The 20,450-nt window shown below is 32.5% G+C and overlaps 3 protein-coding genes across 3 annotated transcripts; all 3 read right to left on the reverse strand.

Moving 5' to 3' along the window:
• Positions 1-6,823: 6,823 nt before the first annotated feature.
• Positions 6,824-7,490, reverse strand: LOC143580954 (shugoshin-1-like). The gene is made up of 3 exons (XM_077063855.1): positions 7,418-7,490; positions 7,247-7,304; positions 6,824-7,168 (listed from the first exon to the last, which is right to left on the reverse strand). Exons 1-3 carry the CDS (start codon positions 7,488-7,490, stop codon positions 6,898-6,900), a joined length of 402 nt encoding a protein of 133 aa, XP_076919970.1. The 3' UTR covers positions 6,824-6,897.
• Positions 7,491-8,087: 597 nt separating this feature from the next.
• LOC143580950 (SHUGOSHIN 2-like) lies at positions 8,088-9,603 on the reverse strand. The gene is made up of 3 exons (XM_077063851.1): positions 9,289-9,603; positions 8,403-8,440; positions 8,088-8,306 (listed from the first exon to the last, which is right to left on the reverse strand). Exons 1-3 carry the CDS (start codon positions 9,472-9,474, stop codon positions 8,183-8,185), a joined length of 348 nt encoding a protein of 115 aa, XP_076919966.1. The 5' UTR covers positions 9,475-9,603; the 3' UTR covers positions 8,088-8,182.
• A 1,458-nt stretch (positions 9,604-11,061) lies between these two features.
• On the reverse strand, positions 11,062-16,000 carry LOC143580955 (uncharacterized). Its single transcript, XM_077063856.1, has 12 exons — positions 15,927-16,000; positions 14,100-14,271; positions 13,943-14,005; positions 13,740-13,845; positions 12,991-13,095; positions 12,837-12,913; positions 12,622-12,751; positions 12,451-12,523; positions 12,161-12,352; positions 11,544-11,616; positions 11,204-11,428; positions 11,062-11,115 (listed from the first exon to the last, which is right to left on the reverse strand). Exons 1-12 carry the CDS (start codon positions 15,998-16,000, stop codon positions 11,062-11,064), a joined length of 1,344 nt encoding a protein of 447 aa, XP_076919971.1.
• Positions 16,001-20,450: the final 4,450 nt, after the last annotated feature.

Raw genomic sequence — 20,450 nt, forward strand, 5'->3', positions numbered from 1 at the left:
AAATTTATATGACAATTTACAACAACAACAATAATAATAATAATAGATAAATGGATTGTTTTTAAAAAAATGGATCAACTTTTAAGCATATATTTATAATTTAATGATTAAAAATATTATTTGTAAAATGAAAGCATATTCGAGTTTTTTTTCTTTACAGTCTTCTACAATATACATAGTACAATATATTAATAATAACATTTGAAATTATATTCTTTTCAATCTTTGACAAATATTGTTTGTTTTTTATTTTTGGATTTCACCAAATATTTTAGAATATATAGTAAAATAATATGTTAATATTTATTTTTATAAAAATATATAGATATAATATAAATAGAGTGTAAAAGGAAAATGAATAATTATTGACCTATTATATATATCAAGGTTAATTAAGATCTTAGTTTTGGAGGAAAAAAAATTGTGATAATTAACTAAAAGATGACAAGTGTTCACAATTATTTTACTTTATTAGAATAGGTAGATATTAAATGATAAGTTGTATAAAAGATTAATTTAGTTATATTCGGTTTATTATTATTTATTATTATTATTATTATTATTATTATTATTATTATTATTATTCCAATGCGCTTCTGGTGGATAGGTAGTGTTAAGGAAGACACTTGGTGTTTCACGTAGTTCAGATTTGGTTCCTCCCTCTCATCATATAGTTGGATCCTTAAACTGAAAGGGTTTTATCTCACCGTACCGCCGTTACTTCGGGCGTTGCACTTAGATGAGGGTTTTTCCTTGGATTGGAAGATGAGTGTATCCTGATGTGGTGAATTTAGCCAGTAGCCAATTTGAATGATTTGTTAGTCGTCTAAAAAAAATATTCGATATATTTTTTCTTTTTTGCCATTGACTTTCTCATCTGGTCTACTCTGCTGGTATGAAGTTAATGGTCAAGGTTTGGGATCATTATAGTGTCAGATGACTCAGATTTGAAACCTGATTCAAGGTTTTTCACACAGTGGTAGGTTCCAAATTGATAACGTTCTTGATGAGTCAAACATAGAGCGTTGTTCCAAACGTTCCGTCTTAGGAATGTCACTAAGGTATTAAGGTAATTCCAAACATTGTTACAAAAAAGTTTTATATTTTGTTTTTAATTCTAATTAATTGTTAAAGAGTTTTGTGATACATGTTTCAAACATTTAGCTTCAGGTCCATCAACTTTGATAATGAAATTTTTGATTGTGTGATGATACACACAAAGTTGAACGTCCATGGTGGCGAACGGGCGATTTTGGATGAACAATGACATTAGGATTCTTAGTTTTCCCCAAATCGGTTTAATTTTGTAAAATCTTCGTCTCAAATAAAGTAAAGTATTAAAATAAGTGCCACGTAACATTAAAATGGCAAACAAGTGAACACGTTTAACTATGGAGTTCTCATTTCATAAACTGACATTAAGCTCAAAGCACATTGTCGAATTTAAGGGGCGAGACATTCCTTATGAACAAAAATCTCTTATGTCCACGGTCCATGTAGGATTGGCCTAAGTGTTATAGAATAGGGCAAGTATGTGTGTTCTTCTCCTTCCCAACTCTAATCACTAGTAGAAAAACTTTAGCTCAATTGCTGTTGGGGAGGTGAAGATTTAGGTTGGAGACTGCTAGATCTTTAACTTCGAATCTGATCCCAACTAAGTTTTTACCGTAGTAGGTTTTTGGACTGCGGTTTTCCCCATAACAGGTGATCGTAGACGTATGAGGTTGTCTTTAACCATTAGGTTACCCGGGTGCCGTACTTTATTTGTTGTTCACTTAACCCAAAAAAAAAACATAGAACTCAAATATTTATATATGCAAAATTTGACTTTCCAAACCATGTGTTGTAACTTGTAAATTTGTAATCTACAAAAACGGCTCAGCCTCTTTTGGGATCTATCTATATCTGCTTGTTGTTTGTGAGGTTTAGCATTTTGTTGATGTTAAATAAATATAATACTAAAATAAAGAGCAGCCCATTGAAATACAGAAATAGCATTAAAACTACCATGCCTTCCTTCCAATGTTGATGAATAACATATTTTAATTTATGACACAGCTCAGTTCATGATTCCAAAGCATTATTATTTTAGTACGCATGCATAAGTTTCCCACCAATTTCTTTTATTAAACATATAATCAGCAGTAAAGTTATGATAAGCAAGAGACTTATACAAGTTACAACATAACTTATTACGAACACGATATAAAATGCCAACACACACATATATATATCATTTAAATTATAGAAAGTATCGTAACGAGTTTAGGCAATGACTGGGTCGTGATGAAAACCCAATGGAAGTCATAACGAGTGTGGACAATGACCAGCTCTCGTGTTATATCCATCATTCATCATTATGTGTTATCGTCACCTCATTATGTGTTTAAGGGAATTGTGTTAAACACAAGCCCGGTTCATTATTATCGTTTCTTGTTTCAGGTTCTAATACAGGATTATCAACAAATAATAATCGAACGAAAAATCACGCTTAAAAACATAGCATAAAAACAAGCACGAAAAGCATCTATGACACAATGCAAAAAGACATTGTAAAAGTAAAACCAAATATAATTTGATGAAAATAAATTGTCCAATTAAAAGACATCAAGACATAGTAGTACTTGTGACACCATATATATCATAAATACAAAAACATAAAACAAACACAATTATTAACATGTTCTTGTTAAAGTACAACATGACACTCCAATCTGGTGTTACCACTCACCATGCATAAAAACAAACATAACTTGACTAAAATAAACTATCCTATTAACATACATAAAAACATAGTACTGGTGAAACCATAGACATAAACACATAATAAAAACATAAACATTAACATACACAACTATTAACATGTTACCACTTACCAAGCATTAAAACAAGCATAAATATAATAAATGTTCCTAACACGAAAATGAGTACCAGTATCACTTGTTCATAATATAAATACGCGTGACATGTTCTTACAATATAATGTTGCATTTGTTCTTGTGGTGGGAGGGCTTGGGGAACGTCTCGGCTACACATCTTCTTAATGAATGGTGTTAAGCAAGTGCAAAATGGCATTTTATCATTACTTGACCCGTCCATTTTGTTACCTTTCTAATCACTTCAAGCATCTTAGGGCGGATCTAATGCGGGTTCACCGGATTCACGGAAACCCACTGAGTTTCGGATTTTTAGTAGAACGTCCATATGAAAAGACTGAAGTGACCCCACATATAAAATATAGAGTGAACTTATACACAAATTGAACAAATGCTCTAGTGGTTAAGTTTTTACTTAATAGTTGGAGATACCTGGGTTCGATTCTCTCTTGTTGCATGTTTTCTAATATTTTTTATTCAAAACATATTTAGGGTTATATACATTAACTGCAAGATTCGAGCAAAGGCTAAGCAATGTATCGTCAAGTATTGTTTCACATGCCTCCATGTTAGCTTTCATGTGCTGTGTAATTGTGCTAATGCATTGTTTTTTAAAAAATATTGAGGACTAAATTCTTGGTTTAATAATTTATTTACCGATGCATATGCTTCATATATATATATATATATATATATATATATATATATATATAGATATGGGGAAAAAGATGAAGATGTGGCCTAATTAAACAAATATGATTGTTCTAAGTGTAAAGGTGTATGCAATTGTAGCATTTGTATTTATGTTTATGAAACTTTATCTATTTATGACTTGTGAAATTAAGATGAAATTTAAGCGTAGTTTTAACCGTAGGAAAAAACGCGATCATTAGCCCACTCGTATAGTTACACCAATGGCAAAGGCATGCGGATTATCCGTTGTTTTTTAATGGAGACTTTTTTTTTATTAATGTATCGTATTTTTATAATGTGATTAACTTTACCCGATCCAAACCTTTGAATCGACCTGAAAATTTTTATGTCCAATCCTGTGAATTCGAAGCACCTAAAAACAGTGAACCCCCTGGAAAAAAAATCCTGGATCCGCCATTTGTCTCCCAGCAGTAGGAATGACAATGGGGCATGCATTAGTAATCCCCGAACCAGTGGAGGACCCAGGAAAAAATTCACAGAAATCGGAAGAGGGTCGGTGTCAAAATTTTTAGGGGTTGACTGAGATTTTAACATACACATACACACACACACAGATATATATATATATATATATATATATATATATATATAGGGGATGGATCTTGCAAGAAGTGATATTACAGTGAGAAGTGCGAAAAGTCGATTTCAACCATTGATATTATTTATCAATGGTTATTAACGAAAGTGGCAAGTTTGTAATTAATAAGAATTTATTATAAGGATTATTTTAAATAAAAAGGGTAATGTGGTAACTTATGTAACACAATTAAAACAAAAGAAGAGTGTAACTCCCACCGTTCCTTGTTAAAAGCTTCAAACATTAATTTTCATTGATTGATAATTAATTGAATTCAATTCATTTGATTTCTTTAATTTTCTTTTATTTCATCTATTATTATGGTAGTCTTTTTTTCTTTTCTTAGTGTATTTTTCAAACTAACTTGCATATTGCATATTATTGATTCTTTTACACGTTTATTGATAATATTTTTTTATTAGTTATAATTTTCAGACAATGTAGTTTATTATTTCAGTTTAACAATTTGTGCTAAATACAACATTTTGTGTTGGATTAACAATTTGTATATGACACATGTTAATATAGGACATACTTGTTGTTTGTGTAGGATACATAATTAGTGTGTAGAATTGAAAAATAATATTTTGTTTATGATCTATAGAGTTTGTGTAGGATACATACATGTAATTTGTTTGTGATATAACATTTTGCTTACGATCAATAAAATATTGTGTAAGAATGAAAAATATTTTTTTTTTTTTGTGTAATATACATTATTGGTGTGTAGTAATGAAAGATAATATTTTGTTTGTGATATATATAGTGTAGGATACATACACGTACAGTATTTGTGATATAAAAATTTGTGTATGATCCATATATTGTTGTTTAATGTAATAAAAGAAGTTTATTTTGTACTATGTAGTTTTATATATGTACTATGTAGGTGGTATTTTAATTGTGTATGTCTAATTTTTATCATGTGTAGGTTCATTTATGTACTATGTATTGTTTAGGTTCGTATATGTACTGTGTGTATGGTATTTCAAATTGTGTATGTATAATTTTTTATCATTAGTAAGTTTATTTATGTACTATGTATGTTTATATATGTACCGTGTATGTGTAATTTTTTATCGTATTTAGGTTCATTTATGTACTTCGTGCGTTCGTATATGTACTTTGTAGGTGGCATTTTCTAATTGTGTGTGTGCAATTTTATTCATGTGTAGGTTCATTTATGTACTGTGTAGGTTCATTTATGTACTCTGTATAATTATCAGTGCTATTGAATTTTGGAACTATTATCTGGACAAATGTATGAAATTCAAATTAGGAGAATATAAAAAATAATATGGATTAATCGACGACATTGAATATGATAAATAAAAAAAAACAAAAATTCAACATTGGTTGATTTGACTATATATTAAAAATATAAAAACAAAAATTGTAACTTCTCCAAAACTTATGACCTACCAAATATAAAAAGCACATGATCTTTTACTATAACACCCTTGTCATTAAATAAATGATAAAAGAAAAGAAAAAATGTGATTGGTTGAATTCATTCTCGCACTTCTCGCAATAAGAAACACTTCTGAAATGAACCTAATCCTATATATATATATATATATATATATATATATATATATATATATACCTTGCGCCCTGCTTGCGGTGCGCGCATATAATCTATATATGTGTGAACCCTCGGGTGGGCAAGAGTGAAATTGCACTAATTTTGACGTTATTTTACTAATCTTGTGAAAATAACGTTAAAAGTGGCGGAAGGTTAATCAGGCATCATGTGGTGACGTTGATAGCCAAAAGACAAGGTTACATGCACCAATCGGCCGGTGTGCCGATGGTTGAGTGTTATGTGCCTTATGTCCAAGGCTTGATGCAAAACTACTATCGAGTCGGGGGTCTCACCGGAAGCAATCTCTCTATTCCTATAGGGTAGATGTAAGACTGTCTACATCTTACCCTCCTCAGACCCTACCATAGCTTTGCTATTGGTGGGATATACTAAGTACGATGATGATGATGATGATGATGATATATATACCTTAGAAAAATTCCATAGGGGTGGGCTAACACCTACACCTTTGGTGTAGGTCCGCCAGTGCCCGAACCATTCGGGGCCCAATACCCGTCAAGTAACAGATATGGCCATATATTTCTTACTCCTTTAACTTTTAGATAATTTTATTACCCAAGGAAATCAGATAATTTTATTACCCAAAGAAATTAGAAATAAAGGTGTAGGTCCGCCAGTGCCCGAACCATTCGGGGCCCAATACCCGTCAAGTAACAGATATGGCCATATATTTCTTACTCCTTTAACTTTTAGATAATTTTATTACCCAAGGAAATCAGATAATTTTATTACCTAAAGAAATTAGAAATATAAGAACCAAAAGTGAAATAGTAAATTATTTAGTTAAATACAAAAAAAGGAAAAAAAAAGAAAGAAATCTTTACGGTTATGGCTCTGGTAAATGGGTACGTATGTTTCGAGTAACCGGACCGGCATCACCTAATGCGCAGTATACCAAACCACGAAAATCACCAATGTTTCGAGTTTACCAATCAGGCTTGGTTTCGTTTGTTATCCCCTACCCGAATGGCCGAATCTAATTTCTAGCTTTCACATGTTTTGCTGCAAGCCGGCGAATAGTCATTTTTTTTTTAACACGGTTAGAAAAATCTTAAACATTCTGTTTGTTTCATAACATTACATAAACCAGTACACAAATTAGACAACTTCAAATTACAAAAGTATTACTCTGGTCTTCTCATTTTGATATTAAGAGGAACCTCCTTGTAAGACTGTACTTTCTCAGCCGCCCTTCGTGATGGTCTACCAAACGACATTCTTTGTGAATTTTGAGGTTCAGGTTTTGAACCGCATTTGTCATTTTGTTCAACGCTCACTTTTGAAGTTGGACCACAATCTTCAACTATTTTAATAAGATCTTTAATCTCAAACAAATTCTCGTCCGGTTCATGTTCGTGTGACATAAACCTAGCCGACTGCCTTCTCACACACGGCCTGTATACACATCAGCATGGTATAAAGTGCAAAAAATATAAACAAAGCAAATATGTCATAAAATGATATTATGCTAACCTTTTGTTTTCAACTATTTCGTTTTCCGAAACTTCAACTGTAGTCAACTGACTGATTGCTGCAAACACCATGTTATACACAGTTAAACACAAGCTAGTAATTATTTTTAAAAAAAAAACAACTAAGTTATAATAATGATATATTATAAGTTTAATATTTTGTAGCACTTACATCGACTTCTTCCTGGACGTATACGTCTACTTGCATTTTGTTGGTTGGTAAGCACGCTTTCACCATCCTTCATAACAGAAAAAAAAAACGGTATTAGTTTCGGTTCAACAGAGAAAAATAAAAAACGAGAGTTAATTACGGAAATGGTCCCTGTGATTTGGGCCAAGTCACACCTTTGGAGTCTAAGTTTCAAAAGTAGCAAATTTGGAATTTTTCAAAATGACCAAAATACCCTTGAAACTTAGATCCAAAACCATTGGAACCATTTGTGTAATTAACTCTAAAAGTAACAGAAAATAATATAGCAAACCACCTTAGATTCGCATTTTCGGTCGTTCATCTCAAGCTTCACCTGAAAATCAAGGGTACTCGATTAAACTTTAAAAAATCATGCTATTTACGAAATGGGTCAACTTGGGTCAACTTAAATATACAACGGGTCAAAATGAGTCAGCTCGGATATAATGGTCAAACGAATAATAGTGTTTTAGTGAACAAAGTGTCACCTGCAATTCCGAATTCATGGCTTTCAACAAAGCATCTTTGCAAGCAAGTTGATGCTCTAATTCTTTTAGCTGTTATGAACAAATAATATTTTAAGATACACAAAAGTTGATTTATGAAATTATTTAAAATTGGTTATTTAAAAGTTAAAGCATCATACCTTCTTTTTGCCTAAATTTAGCTCCTGCAAATAAAAGGTTACAACACATTAATATCAACATTTATGTAAAAGATTGATGCTTTTGAGTTATAAAATTAAAATCAATGTGTACCGACCGCCGTCATATGATTGTTTGATTGAGCAAGGCTCCAATTCTGCGACTGCATTTTCTGAAGAATGATCCTCATCTTTTGAAGCTCGATTCCGTTCATCTCTATGACTTTGCTGTTATAAAAATACAAACTTTTATTTATAAATTCCATTTTTGATGGTAAATATGCTGCTACTTTTGCTATTAAGTTGGATCGCAAAGAAACTTACTTTTTCTCTGTGATAAGCTTCATCAGCCCTGCATTTTCCTGCACGGTGTTTGATCATCAAACAAAATACAAAAAGGTAAAGTTTGCAGGAAACTGACTAGACTCGAATTCGAGTTAATTTGACTCGATTCAAATTAATAACGAAAATACGGTAAGCCTTTAAATATCCTCAACTTCCGGTTTCTTGAAGGTGTATTAACTAGAATTTCTTTTGGACAAAAAATCAATGAAACTAATAAACTACCAGATGATCAAAATCCAAATTGCGACATCAAAAAACCAAATTAGTCAAATGATCAAGCCCTAGGTAACTTCAAAAATCGAACTCTTTCGGTTTAAATTTTGAGTTTTTTGGAGTCAGAATCTTAAACTATTGTTGCTAAAAAAATAAAAATAAATTCTAGTTATATTATTCAAAACCATGACTAAATGTGAAAAACATGCATAAAACCTATTTTAGGGTACTAACTTAAGTCAAAACCGGTTTATGTTGAAACCGGTTCGGTTTGGTCAACAAAAGTCAAAACCGGTTTATGACCGGTTTCGGTTCGGGCTGAAACTGGTTTCTTGACTAGGTCACATCGGTTTCGGTTCTGGTTTTGACCGGTTTCAGTTTGGGCTTTGACCGGTTTTTTCTCGGTTTTCTTTTATGGAGAAAATTACAAACCAGTTCCGAACTACGGTTACAATCGGTTCCAAACCAGTTTCTGCATAATAGATTTCAAACCGGTTCGGTTTCGGTTCAAATTTCGGGTCGGTTAACCGGTTTATTTGCCCACCTCTAAACTTAACCCTAAATAATATGAAATCCCTACAAATTCATACTAATATGATACTAATGCAGTCTAATTTTAAAATAATATAATCTTTAAAAAAAAAAACTTTACCTTTAAAAGATGATCAATGTGCTCTTTATCCACCGCAGACGAAACCGAGCACCCAATCGGAAGAGCATGATCAAACAACGGCTGGGATTTGTGATGTGGGTCACAATTAGTAATATCCGAAAACCGCTTTCGTATCGACTTCCCGAAAGCCGATCTTTTGAACAGTTTTTCCTCTCGCATTGCCATTACCAGTTCAAGATTCTTGGAATTAGGGTTTGGTGTGAGCAAATTGAAGAGAGCCAGATCAGAAATAGGGTTTTTTGAAGAACCCGGATCTTGATTCGGGTTTTTAGGGCTTTGGTTTTGATTATTGGCAATGGGTTTGATTTTTGCTGAAATGAGACTGTGAGTGGAAAGAGAAAGGTGTAGTTTAAAGATTAAAGAGGTTTGGATAGTCAACGGTCATCCGAGGCTAGATCTTGTATTATATTTTTATGTCCGAGCCTGTTTTTATGTCCGAGACTAGTTTGAAAAGGTTGTAAAGTATTAAAAGAACTATTAGTGGCTTAATTCATCCAATAAATTTGAAAATTAAAAAATAAATAATAAAAATAAAACTCATTTTTGCAAAATGAAGATAGCATATGGGTTGGTTTGATCCTCATTGACAATATTTTGGGAGGGTATGAGTGACTTAATGAACGAATACTGAGATCTTTGTAATCTCCGATTCGATCTTAAGGACGTTATGGTCTTATCGTGGGTCTTTGGGCGGATGGGTTTTTCCCGAAACTGGAGATAACTTGGAGGCACTTATGAGCTCTGTAGGTTAGGTTGGGCCAACTGGCGGTGTCCTTTCCCCTTTGGTAGATCTCTGTTTGTTGACAGTTAAAAATAAAGGCTCATTTTGACCATTTCCCTTTATTTGTCACGTCGGCTTTTTCTTCATCATTCAACATCACACTTCAACCTTGGTATTAGTGGTATGGGTCATTTTTTTTATTCTCCATCATTCTCCACCATTCCATTATTTAATAATATAAATAATTGAAAAGGAAAAAAAAAATCTGATTGGCACTTCGCCCCTCCCCCCTTTGAAATGAGTTGTGTGACGATGGTCAGTACCCTCTCATTTCACACGTGGATGGTGGTGGTGGTTTGGGGGGGGGGGGTTGTTCTAGGTCTCAACTCACTCAATGACTACGTAAGACCAGAGGTTGAACCATACGGGTTGGCCTTAAAGAATTCACCATAAAACTTACGATTATGAAGATGTAAAGTGTTTATAAAATAGAGATCTTTGAAAAGTTTATCATCTAGGTATGTATTGAAGGGTAACTCCAATGATGGATCGGTTACCTTAAGGTTGTCCGGATTAACCGGTGTTGAAGTATAATATGGTAAGGATATTAATGTTACAAACTAAGCATATACGAATAACAGCATAAACTAACAGCATAAATAACCATGTAACGGTAAAATTTTGAAGACTAGCCAAATATCACATTAATATCATACTTCAAATTTAAACACTCCTACCTAATGTTAATGTAACAAGTTATCGGACCCGACCTGAAATTACAACCCAAATAACACCCCTCCCTAACGTTACAAAAATTGGTTGTGTGATATCATTAATAACCGATACATGATCATGCACTATAACAAAAAATAAAAATAAAATTCAAGTCTTATTGACTTGTTGACATTTATAAAAATACAAAACATACACCATTCATAAGGGGAAAAAAAACCCATTAAGATTAAACACTCCATTTGACCCTAAACCACGTCAACAAGATTAAACCCATAGCCAAATTATCATAACCAAAACTACAATAATCTACCATTGGCACCTTGGAGAAGATAAGAAGCTTTACTTCTAACCTGCATTATTGTACATAATTTTTTAATACATTAAATTACATTTTATCATAACGTAAAAAAAAATTGAAGTAATGGAGTTATGTAGTACCTTTGAAGCGTGAGACCTCGAGTCCGTAATATTAATCTGACAAGAACAGTTTCGGAGAAACAACCACCACATTTCGTTCAATAACTCGTTGTCTTCCAATAACGGGTTGTATAGAAACCAGTTTTCGGTTAACACCAAATAAAGGTAGATTTTGTAAAGATCACAACTTTTTTCTTTCAAATTGATTACGGTCAGTTGCCTTACGACCCCTTCTTCATCTTCCACCTAACGAGGACAAAAACGTAAATTTAACGTGCACCGTAAAAAGTTATTTTGGACAAATTAAATATAAATGTATTATGCATGTACCTTTTCAAAACAATCAACGAGAACATGAAACGCGATTGCGCTTCTTAGAAGCAACCGCTGCAATACAGTCAACAGCCCTCAGGCAATTCATGTCTTTCGGGACCCTGTTTTAAAATAAATGAAACATTAGTTTAAGCAAATATTATGAAGAGTAATCCGCGGTTTCGTCCCTGTGGTTTGTCCAAATACGCGGTTTTAGTCCAATAGTTTTAAATTTGTGATTTTCGTCCCTGTGGTTTCAATTCACTTGCAATTAAACCCGACCCCACTAGCCCCGTTAAGTCTGGGCAATAAATCCATCGGCGTGCCATTCACGTGAGGGGCAGTTTTGTCCCTTTTCTCCCCAAATAAACCTCAGTCCTAATCCGCAAGCCCCCTCACGTGAGGGGCTGGGGTGCATTTGGGAAAAAAAAGGACAAAACTGCCCCTCACATGAATGGCACGCTGATGGATTTAACGACCAGACTTAACAGGGTTAGTGGGGTCGGGTTTAGTTGCAAGTAAAATGAAACCACATGGACGAAAATCACAAATTTAAAACTATTGAACTAAAACAGCATATTTGGACAAACCACATGGACGAAAACCGCAGCTTACTCTATTATGAATAATAATTAGCTACAATGAAACTGTAATGTTATTGAATGCCTTGATGCTACTGATTTTGCCACGTTTACCCAGCTAACACTCCATTCGTCATCTGTGAAGAAATTAACTAAAGCGAGCATGCATTCGTTTAAATCTATGGATAAACCTAAAAGCTGTCGGTCCAACAAAAGACAGACTATAATAACCATAAGCTCTTCTGCTTCTGATGTGGTAAAAGTACAATGAATATCCCTACAATAAAAAGCATAAAAGTATAAAAATATTAAAAAAAATGAGTAAAAATATGATCTTTAAACGATTAAGAATCGGTATCCGTCATTTGCACTAACCTAGATTGGCTATAAGCAGCTACATAATTAATCCATTCTCTAATGTTTTGAGGCGCCTCAATGCTTTCAGAATCTGAAAATATGGAATTTAAATATAAAAAAAGAAAAAAAAAGTCCCCGATACACGTAATTTTCGTGTGATAACTTAAAAAAGTAATATGATAATATTACCTCCAGAAACCATTTCGGTGTCTGAAGAATCATTATTAGGCGAAGGTAATAAGAAACCATAATGTTCAAGAGCATTTTTGAGTTCTGAATAGCTCGGTAGCCAATCGATCCTTATAGATGGCGACGCAGCCTGATTAAGCATGACAATATTTTATAAAAACTACAATCATATAGTTACCAAAAAAAAATATTTGATAAATGACTATCACATTAACCTCATTTTTCAGCGATAAAACTGCACACCAAAAGTCAACTGCAGCACTTGCGAGCAGGCCCGTCGATGAGTATAACACTGTCGATCCGAATAAATAAAAATTCAAAATATAATACAATATAATGTAACCAAGAATTATTAGATGAATAGCATACTTAAGTGAAAGGTCCATTTGGCTATCGATTTCTCTACTTCACCGCGTTTAGTGACCAAGTTTAATAGCCAGCCGTTAGTCAACAAGCATTCAAAGAACGTTTCTCCTGCAATAAGATAATACAATTCAATTAATATCTGCCAGCATTTTCATGATAAGTTTTGTAATTAAATAATGTTTTACTAAGTTTTATAGATAAAGTTAGGGCTATAAATAAACCAAATGTTCAGCGGGAAGTTCGTTTATGTTTGTTCGTTTGATAAATGAACAAACATGAACAAGAAATTCCGTTCGATTAGTTAAACAAACGAACATGAACAGATTCTCCATTCGTTCAATTGTGTTCGTGAACGTTCGGTAATGTGTTAATGAACGTTCGTGCATGTTTGTTTGCATATGTTGTTCATGAAAGTTTTTATGCATTTATTTAATTTATCTAAACATTTTATATTCTTAAATTTATTACCCCTAAAATAAAATAGGAAACCATATTCTCACATTGTTATTACATTGTTCTCATTTCCTTTCTCATTATTCACACTGATGAGTATATCGATCTCAATCTCTAGGCTCCGCCGATTTTATTCGTGTTCGTGAACACATTCTTTTCCTTCATGAATGAAAACGGACATAAAATCTCGTTCGGTAAGTGTTCGTGAACACATTATTTTCTCAACAAACGAGCATGAATAAGGCCTTGTTCGTGTTCGTTCGGTTCATTTACAGCCCTACATAGAGTCATAAACTGACCTGATTCGGTACTAAGTTCGACCAGTGAATTCACTTCATGGTTCACAACAGAACGAAAAAGCGGGCAACTTGAAAGCTCGCTAATTTCAAATGACGGAAACGGTTTCTGTAAATTGCACAAGAAACCAACTGTGTTATAATTTGAGTTTGATAACAAGGGCTGCATACGTGTATTGACAAATGTTCGGTTAAAGTACGTTAACCTGTTTCCGAAAAACTTGAAGGCCCCAATGGGATACTTCTTCTTCATCGCCTAGTTGAGTTATCTACAATATTAAGCTCATTAAGTTACATAACTATGGCTGATGTAAATGAAAACACAACGGTGTTTTATATATGACAAGAGTTCAAGATACGTGCCTTTTCGTGACATTCGTTGACATATTTAGATAATTTAGCAACACGACCGTCCTCTTCATCATCCGAGTTGCAAGTCTTTTTAGTCTTGGCCAGTTTTTGTTCTCTCTCAATTTTTTTATTCTGCTGCTTGTAGTGATCCACTAATAAATCATCAATATCGAACATTTTTTTCCTGCAAAGTCACATAAAAACATGTGTGTTAAATAAAAAGCTAGTGTGGACGGTTGTTTTAGGACACTTCAAATCCATACCGAATTGCAGGTAGAATAATAATAATCCCGGTTAACACAGTCAAACTACAGTTTCATAATAAGAATTGTTTAACCTAATTGTCGATGATTTTATCCACAAATCTAGAACTCATATCAAGTTTGAGTTTCGTGACCCGAAAAGGCCGGAAAAACCAACCCGAAATAACCGAACCGAAACAAAAACCAATGGTTTGGTTTTATGTTTTCATAAAAGCCGGACTTTCGGTTCAGTTTCAGTTTTGCGTGTAACTGAAACCAACAAAAAAAACACAAACCAGCCTAATTAAATTTTTATTTTTTATTTTAAGTAATCTATAAAAGTTTGATATATAATTTTACCGACATATATTTGAGTCCAAATGTATAACAATCAACTAACAAAAACATTTAGGCTCAAATTCATTATTTTTCGCCTTTTCTTTTCGATCCAAAATTCTCAATCCCAAATGGCAAAACTGAACCGAACCCAAACAAAAAACCAACAAACCAAACCCAAACAAAAAATTGAAACCAAACGGAAGCCAAAACAAAAACAAAAACCAAACCCAAACCAAAAAAATCGAAACCGAACGGTTTTCAAAAACCGACATCTCGGTTTAGCTCAAAACCAAACCGAATCGACCATTGAGCACCACTATTTGACACTAGAAATAAGTTAACTCTAACCTTTAACAAAACATACAGAAGTCAAAATCCAACAAGCGGATCAATCAAATCTTAAATTATCAATTCCTATGAGTTCATATGGCTAAATCAACACAAATAAAACAACAATCAGATATAAACTATAATTTTAACATTCAAAACAATAACATAAGAGAGAATTACCATTACTTTTGTTTTTGGGTGACAACAGGTGACGTGAATCAATTAATTATTAATCAGCAAAAATACTCTGGCCCAAATTCATTATTTTGGCCAACTTTTTTTCGATCCAAAAATTTCAAGCCCAAATGGCAAAACCGAAAATCCGAATCGAAACCAAACAAACCAAACCCAAAAAAAAAATAAACCCAAAAACTGGGGGAAAAATCGAAACTGAACCGAAGCCAAACCAAAAACCGAATCAGAACGGTTTCCAAAAGCTCAAAAACCCACATTTCGGTTTAGCCCAAAACCGAACCTACCCGACCATTGAACACCCCCTATTTAATACTAGAAATAAGTTAACCATAACCTTTAACAAAACCATATAAAAATCAATTCCTACGAGTTCATACAGCTAAATCGACACAATTAATCCAACAATCAGATTACAAACTATAAACATTCAAAATAATAACAAAATCGTGTCACAGAATCAACATTATTTCCGTTTTCGGGCTATAACACGTAATGTGGCGACTGCTGAGTGATTCATCAGACTTGAAATCAAACAGATCAAACCCAAACCAAAAAAAAAAAAAACTAAACTAAACTAAACCGAAACCGAAACTGAAACCGAACCAAAAACCAAACCTTAAATTATCAATAACTACGAGTTCATTCAGCTAAATCAATAAACAACAATCAGATTATAAACTAAAATATTAACATTCAAAATAATAACAAATTAAGAGAATTAAATTCACATTACTTTCGTTTTCGGGCGATAACAGGTGACGTGGCGAGTAATTCATCCGATTCGAAATCAAACGGGTCGTCTTCCATATTATCTATCTGGGCTATTAAACTGTTGTGTAATTAACTAATTATTATACAATAACTGGGTTTTGGATTATATGTGATGAAATTGAAACCCTTACCGCGCCAAAATTGGGCGAAGAAGAACCCTATTTAAGTTGTTGGGTTTGACCCGTACCCGAGTTATTAGACCCGGATTGTTAAGTGACTGTTTATTGGGCTTTAGTTGTTGGTCTAGTATAATGGTGTGTGGATAAGTTGTAGCTGGGCTTTCAAGTGACACTATTTCACGTAGAGGAAGAAGTGAAGAACTAGGTTGGGTAAGAACCGGTTCCGGGTATGGTCGGGTAATTGAATGGGTTTTAATCATGTTCGGGTTTGGCCGGGGTAGAGATGGAACCGATTTCAGCGGTACGATTTTTCTGAGAAACCAAAACTTGGTTCGTACCCGCGTGTCGGGTAGGACCGGGTCCGGTTCCGGAACTAGGTGTGCGTGAAATCGAAAAGATCGAATATAAACAAAAACCGACAGTTTGGTTTTAAGTTTTTTTTTTTTTGTAACAATTGAACTTATGGATTGGTTTGGTTTTACATTTAATACAAACTAAACCGAACCGACTCGAATTTATTGATTTTTATTTTTTTAAAGTAATTTATAAGAATTTAATAATATGTAACTCAAATATTTTAGCTCCAATGTATAACAATCAATAAGTTATTAATTAACAAAAAGATTTAATCCCAAATTTACAATTTTGTGCCAACTTTTTCGACCCAAAATTTTCAAGCTCAATTGACGAAACCAAAAATCAAAAAACCAAAACCAAAATCAAATAGTTTTCAAAATTTAAAATTCCAGGTTTCATTTTTGGTTGGGTTTCAGCCCAAGACCACCATGCACAAACCATAAACAGAACCTTGTACGCCCCTAATGTAACGTTTTAATGTTTTATATCTAACATTTTATTTTATGATTGTTGAACTTTGGGTTTTAGAATAATGGTTAAGACGTAAGATATAAACGTATAAAATATTAGTTTACTATTAATATTAGCAGGGTTCGATACGTACCTGAATACAACCCGGATATTAAGTGGCTCGGTGTGCGTGTTTATTGGGCTTTAGTTGTTGGTCCATGATTCATGAAGTTGTAGATATTTAATTGGGCTTTTAAGTGAGTCTATTTCACGTTATATATTACTAGGTGGGTGCTCGCGCGATATGGCGGGTATTTGAAAACAAGTCTTGGTAACCACGTAACAATTATGGATGTTCTTCGTTTGGTTTAAAATCTTGAAAAATCGTGGTCGTATTTTGGTTTCACATTTGGTTTTTATCATTTACTTTCAGTCGGTTGGTCGATTCCAAAATTTTCAAAATGTAGTGAATGGTTTAGTTTGCAGTTTATAACGAAAACCGTCCATATGAAACCAAACGATACTGTAAATGTTTAATGTTTTTTAATCTTTTTGATTGTTTAGTATTAGATATGTTTTGTTACACACACACACATGATGAGAATCCTAAGAGAACTTTTTGAAATTGAGATATTTGAGAACCATTTTCTGCAATAAAAAAACCCCTTAAAAAGTTATAAAAAAATAATAAAACGAAAAAAAAAAGTCTTAAAAAAGTAAAAAACCAAAAATTTTTAATTTGCATCCAGGTTTTATTAAAAAAAACCCTAACAATACACATATGTATATTTTAATTTAATCTCGATTTGCATAATGTACACGTATGTACATTATCTTTTATCTTAATTGTAAATATGTGTATAAAGAATAATATGTATAAAATTAAAAAAATACATATAATACACATATATATGTTAATTTTGATAAACCGATATTTTGTTTTAATTTTTATATGAAATCGAGATGAAAGAAATTTTTTTGCGTTTTTCTTTTTTTTACTTTTTTTTTGCGTTTTTTTTTTATAATTTTTTTATTTTTCTTAATAAGAGTTTTTTTTTGTAGTCCAAAATGGTTTTAAAACTTATCAATTTCAAAATGATTCTCACATGATCTCAATCCTGTATATATATTAGATATAGTTAAAATAAAACTTAAACAAAGTGTTTTTTTTAATACAAGAAAAATTGACTATTACATCTTTAAATTAACCCAACTCTAATATATTTCTTTGTAATATGCATTCTTGTTGCGTCTTCTATTAAAGTTTACCATTTATGTGGCAAATATTTTCAATGTTTTATTAGAGTTTATCATATTTTGTTGGTGTTTAGTTATAATTGATGGTGCAATTAGATTATAATTACCTTAAACTAAATTTACTGTTGAAGCTTAAACTGTGAAACAAAACCAGACCAAATCATTAGTAATGGTTTAGTTTCAATTGTTCTATTTTAATTTTTGATAATAAAAAATTCGTTACTAACGGTTCAGTTCATATGTTTAACTTAAAATATCAAAACTGGCATTGAACACCCTTTGGTAACATATCAATTTTTTTTTAAATTGAAAAAACTATAATAATATCATACTCAAATTAACGAGCATAAAAATCTCGTTTTTATGGTGCAATTTTTGTACAAAAACACTAGCGTATGAAAATTTTATAGTCTTACGTGAAAATGTAAATAGTAGGTTATTCAGAGCATCTATAGTGGAAGGGCTCAGAACATCATATCACCTATGTTTAATCATGTTCGGGGTTATACCACTCTAACCAAAATAAAAGAGGCTAAAAATTCCAAAGGATGACGCTCGCTCCCCTCTTCCTCTCACGTAATCCTTTTCGGTGTATTTGCACAAAAGCGCACGCCCGTCCTTTCTTCTTCGTATTGCATGCTTAAAACTAGCCAGAAACATCCTACTATTGATGCTCTACATGCTATTACAGCCACTCAAACAGTAACACGTCTTCTTTTTTTTTTTTAACATATTTTGTTAGATGAAAACGTATGGCGAATCTCAAGTTACTTTTTAAGTTATATCATATAATAACATATTAGCATTTGTTATATCATACCGTAATATGTTAACAAATGTTTATTCGTCTCAAAATACATATTTATCTTTTTAAAAAAGTAATAAAAATGAAAAAAGAATGACTACTTTTCAAAACTAATAACCGGACCCTTTAGTTATATCCTTAATTATACTTTACTATTTTTCCTAAAAGTTTAGCATTTATAAGGAGAAATAATAATGTTATTAATTAAGCAATATAAAAGTGTATTTGATTGCGTACTAAAATTACACGTAGTTTGTTTACGAACACTTATTTTGGAATGGATAACGTAACTAATCACATGAATTAAAAAAAAGTATATTTTTATCTTTAATAATAATAATATAATAGGCATTAAAATGGCAAAGTGAATAAATCCCTTTCTCCAAAACTATGTGTGGCATTTAATTTGTTAATTTATTTGAAAGCTTTACACGTGATGTTCATCAATAGCAAACTTTCCAACAGAATAAGTACTCAATTTGTACACAAACTCATGTTTGATTGAACTTGATAAAGACCAGGGTTGCAAATATACCTGTGTTTGTATTATTGGTTGAACAAATAGTCATGTATTTAGAGGTGCACAGACCGGTTTAAAACTCAAAACCGGTTTGGGTTGAAAGCGGTTCGGTTTGGTCAACAAAAGTCAAAACCGGTTTATGATCGTTTTTTGTTCGGGTTTTGCCTGGTTTTGGCCGGTTTCGGTTCGGTTAACCGGTTTTGGTGGAGAAAATTACAAACTGGTTCCGAACCTACGGTTTCAATCGGTTCTAATCGGTTTCTACATAATCGGTTGCAAACCGGTTCAGTTTCAGTTCAATTTTCGGATCGGTTCGGTTAACCGATTTGTTTGCGCACCTCTACATGTATTCATGTTATATGTATATATAGTAATATAGAGTCTCAAAAGTTTTTAAAAAAAGGTTTCCTATTCAATTTTAATTGTACTAAGTTTTGGTAATTCAAAATTGAATCTAGAGGTTTATGTGCTAGATTTTGTAAAAGTATTTTCCATCAGTTTTACTGCTGGAAAAGAAACTTCTAAAAGAAAAACTCATCAGACGATTAACTTTGCCCGTCATTAATTGATAAATTACTGACTGATAAAATTCGGCTTTCAGAAAAGCCGACAATGTAAAATCCGTCTACTACCTGCCTTCACTTACTAACGGATTTTCGAGTATCCATCTCCCCGATATAGTACATAAATTATTCACAATATAGAAAATATATCACTTTATAATATTAGTTACGATCTACTGAAAAACACCGACTAAATTGCGTTTGAAACTCTTTCGAACATAGAATCTAAAGGTTTTGTGCTAGTTGAATAAAAGGTTTAATACTTTAATTGGTAAAACCCTTTTTTTTTTACATAATTAAACCACCACATAGGCACCAAAGATACTAAATAATCTTTATAGAATATCTTGAATTATTATGGTATGTTGATCTCTGTCTCTGTCAATACCTAAATGAATGTCCACAATTGATGATA

Source organism: Bidens hawaiensis, unplaced genomic scaffold (genome assembly GCF_021521415.1).
Source record: "Bidens hawaiensis isolate Kalapana, Puna unplaced genomic scaffold, B.hawaiensis_p1.1 tig00030772_1, whole genome shotgun sequence".
NCBI lineage: Eukaryota > Viridiplantae > Streptophyta > Magnoliopsida > Asterales > Asteraceae > Bidens > Bidens hawaiensis.

Excerpts from the sequence above, each read along its gene's own strand:
- LOC143580954 (XM_077063855.1), bottom strand. The coding sequence starts at position 7,490 with ATGAAGGATGGTGAAAGCGTGCTTACCAACCAACAAAATGCAAGTAGA. Across the intron at positions 7,305-7,417 it reads ACGTCCAGGAAGAAGTCGAT|CAATCAGTCAGTTGACTACA; the intron begins GTAAGTGCTACA and ends TGGTGTTTGCAG. Across the intron at positions 7,169-7,246 it reads GAAATAGTTGAAAACAAAAG|GCCGTGTGTGAGAAGGCAGT; the intron begins GTTAGCATAATA and ends ATGTGTATACAG.
- LOC143580950 (XM_077063851.1), bottom strand. The coding sequence starts at position 9,474 with ATGGCAATGCGAGAGGAAAAACTGTTCAAAAGATCGGCTTTCGGGAAG. Across the intron at positions 8,441-9,288 it reads ACATTGATCATCTTTTAAAG|GAAAATGCAGGGCTGATGAA; the intron begins GTAAAGTTTTTT and ends AACACCGTGCAG. Across the intron at positions 8,307-8,402 it reads AAGCTTATCACAGAGAAAAA|CAAAGTCATAGAGATGAACG; the intron begins GTAAGTTTCTTT and ends TTTTTATAACAG.
- LOC143580955 (XM_077063856.1), bottom strand. The coding sequence starts at position 16,000 with ATGGAAGACGACCCGTTTGATTTCGAATCGGATGAATTACTCGCCACG. Across the intron at positions 14,272-15,926 it reads GTTATCGCCCGAAAACGAAA|GAAAAAAATGTTCGATATTG; the intron begins GTAATGTGAATT and ends GTGACTTTGCAG. Across the intron at positions 13,096-13,739 it reads CGAACTTAGTACCGAATCAG|GAGAAACGTTCTTTGAATGC; the intron begins GTCAGTTTATGA and ends ATCTTATTGCAG.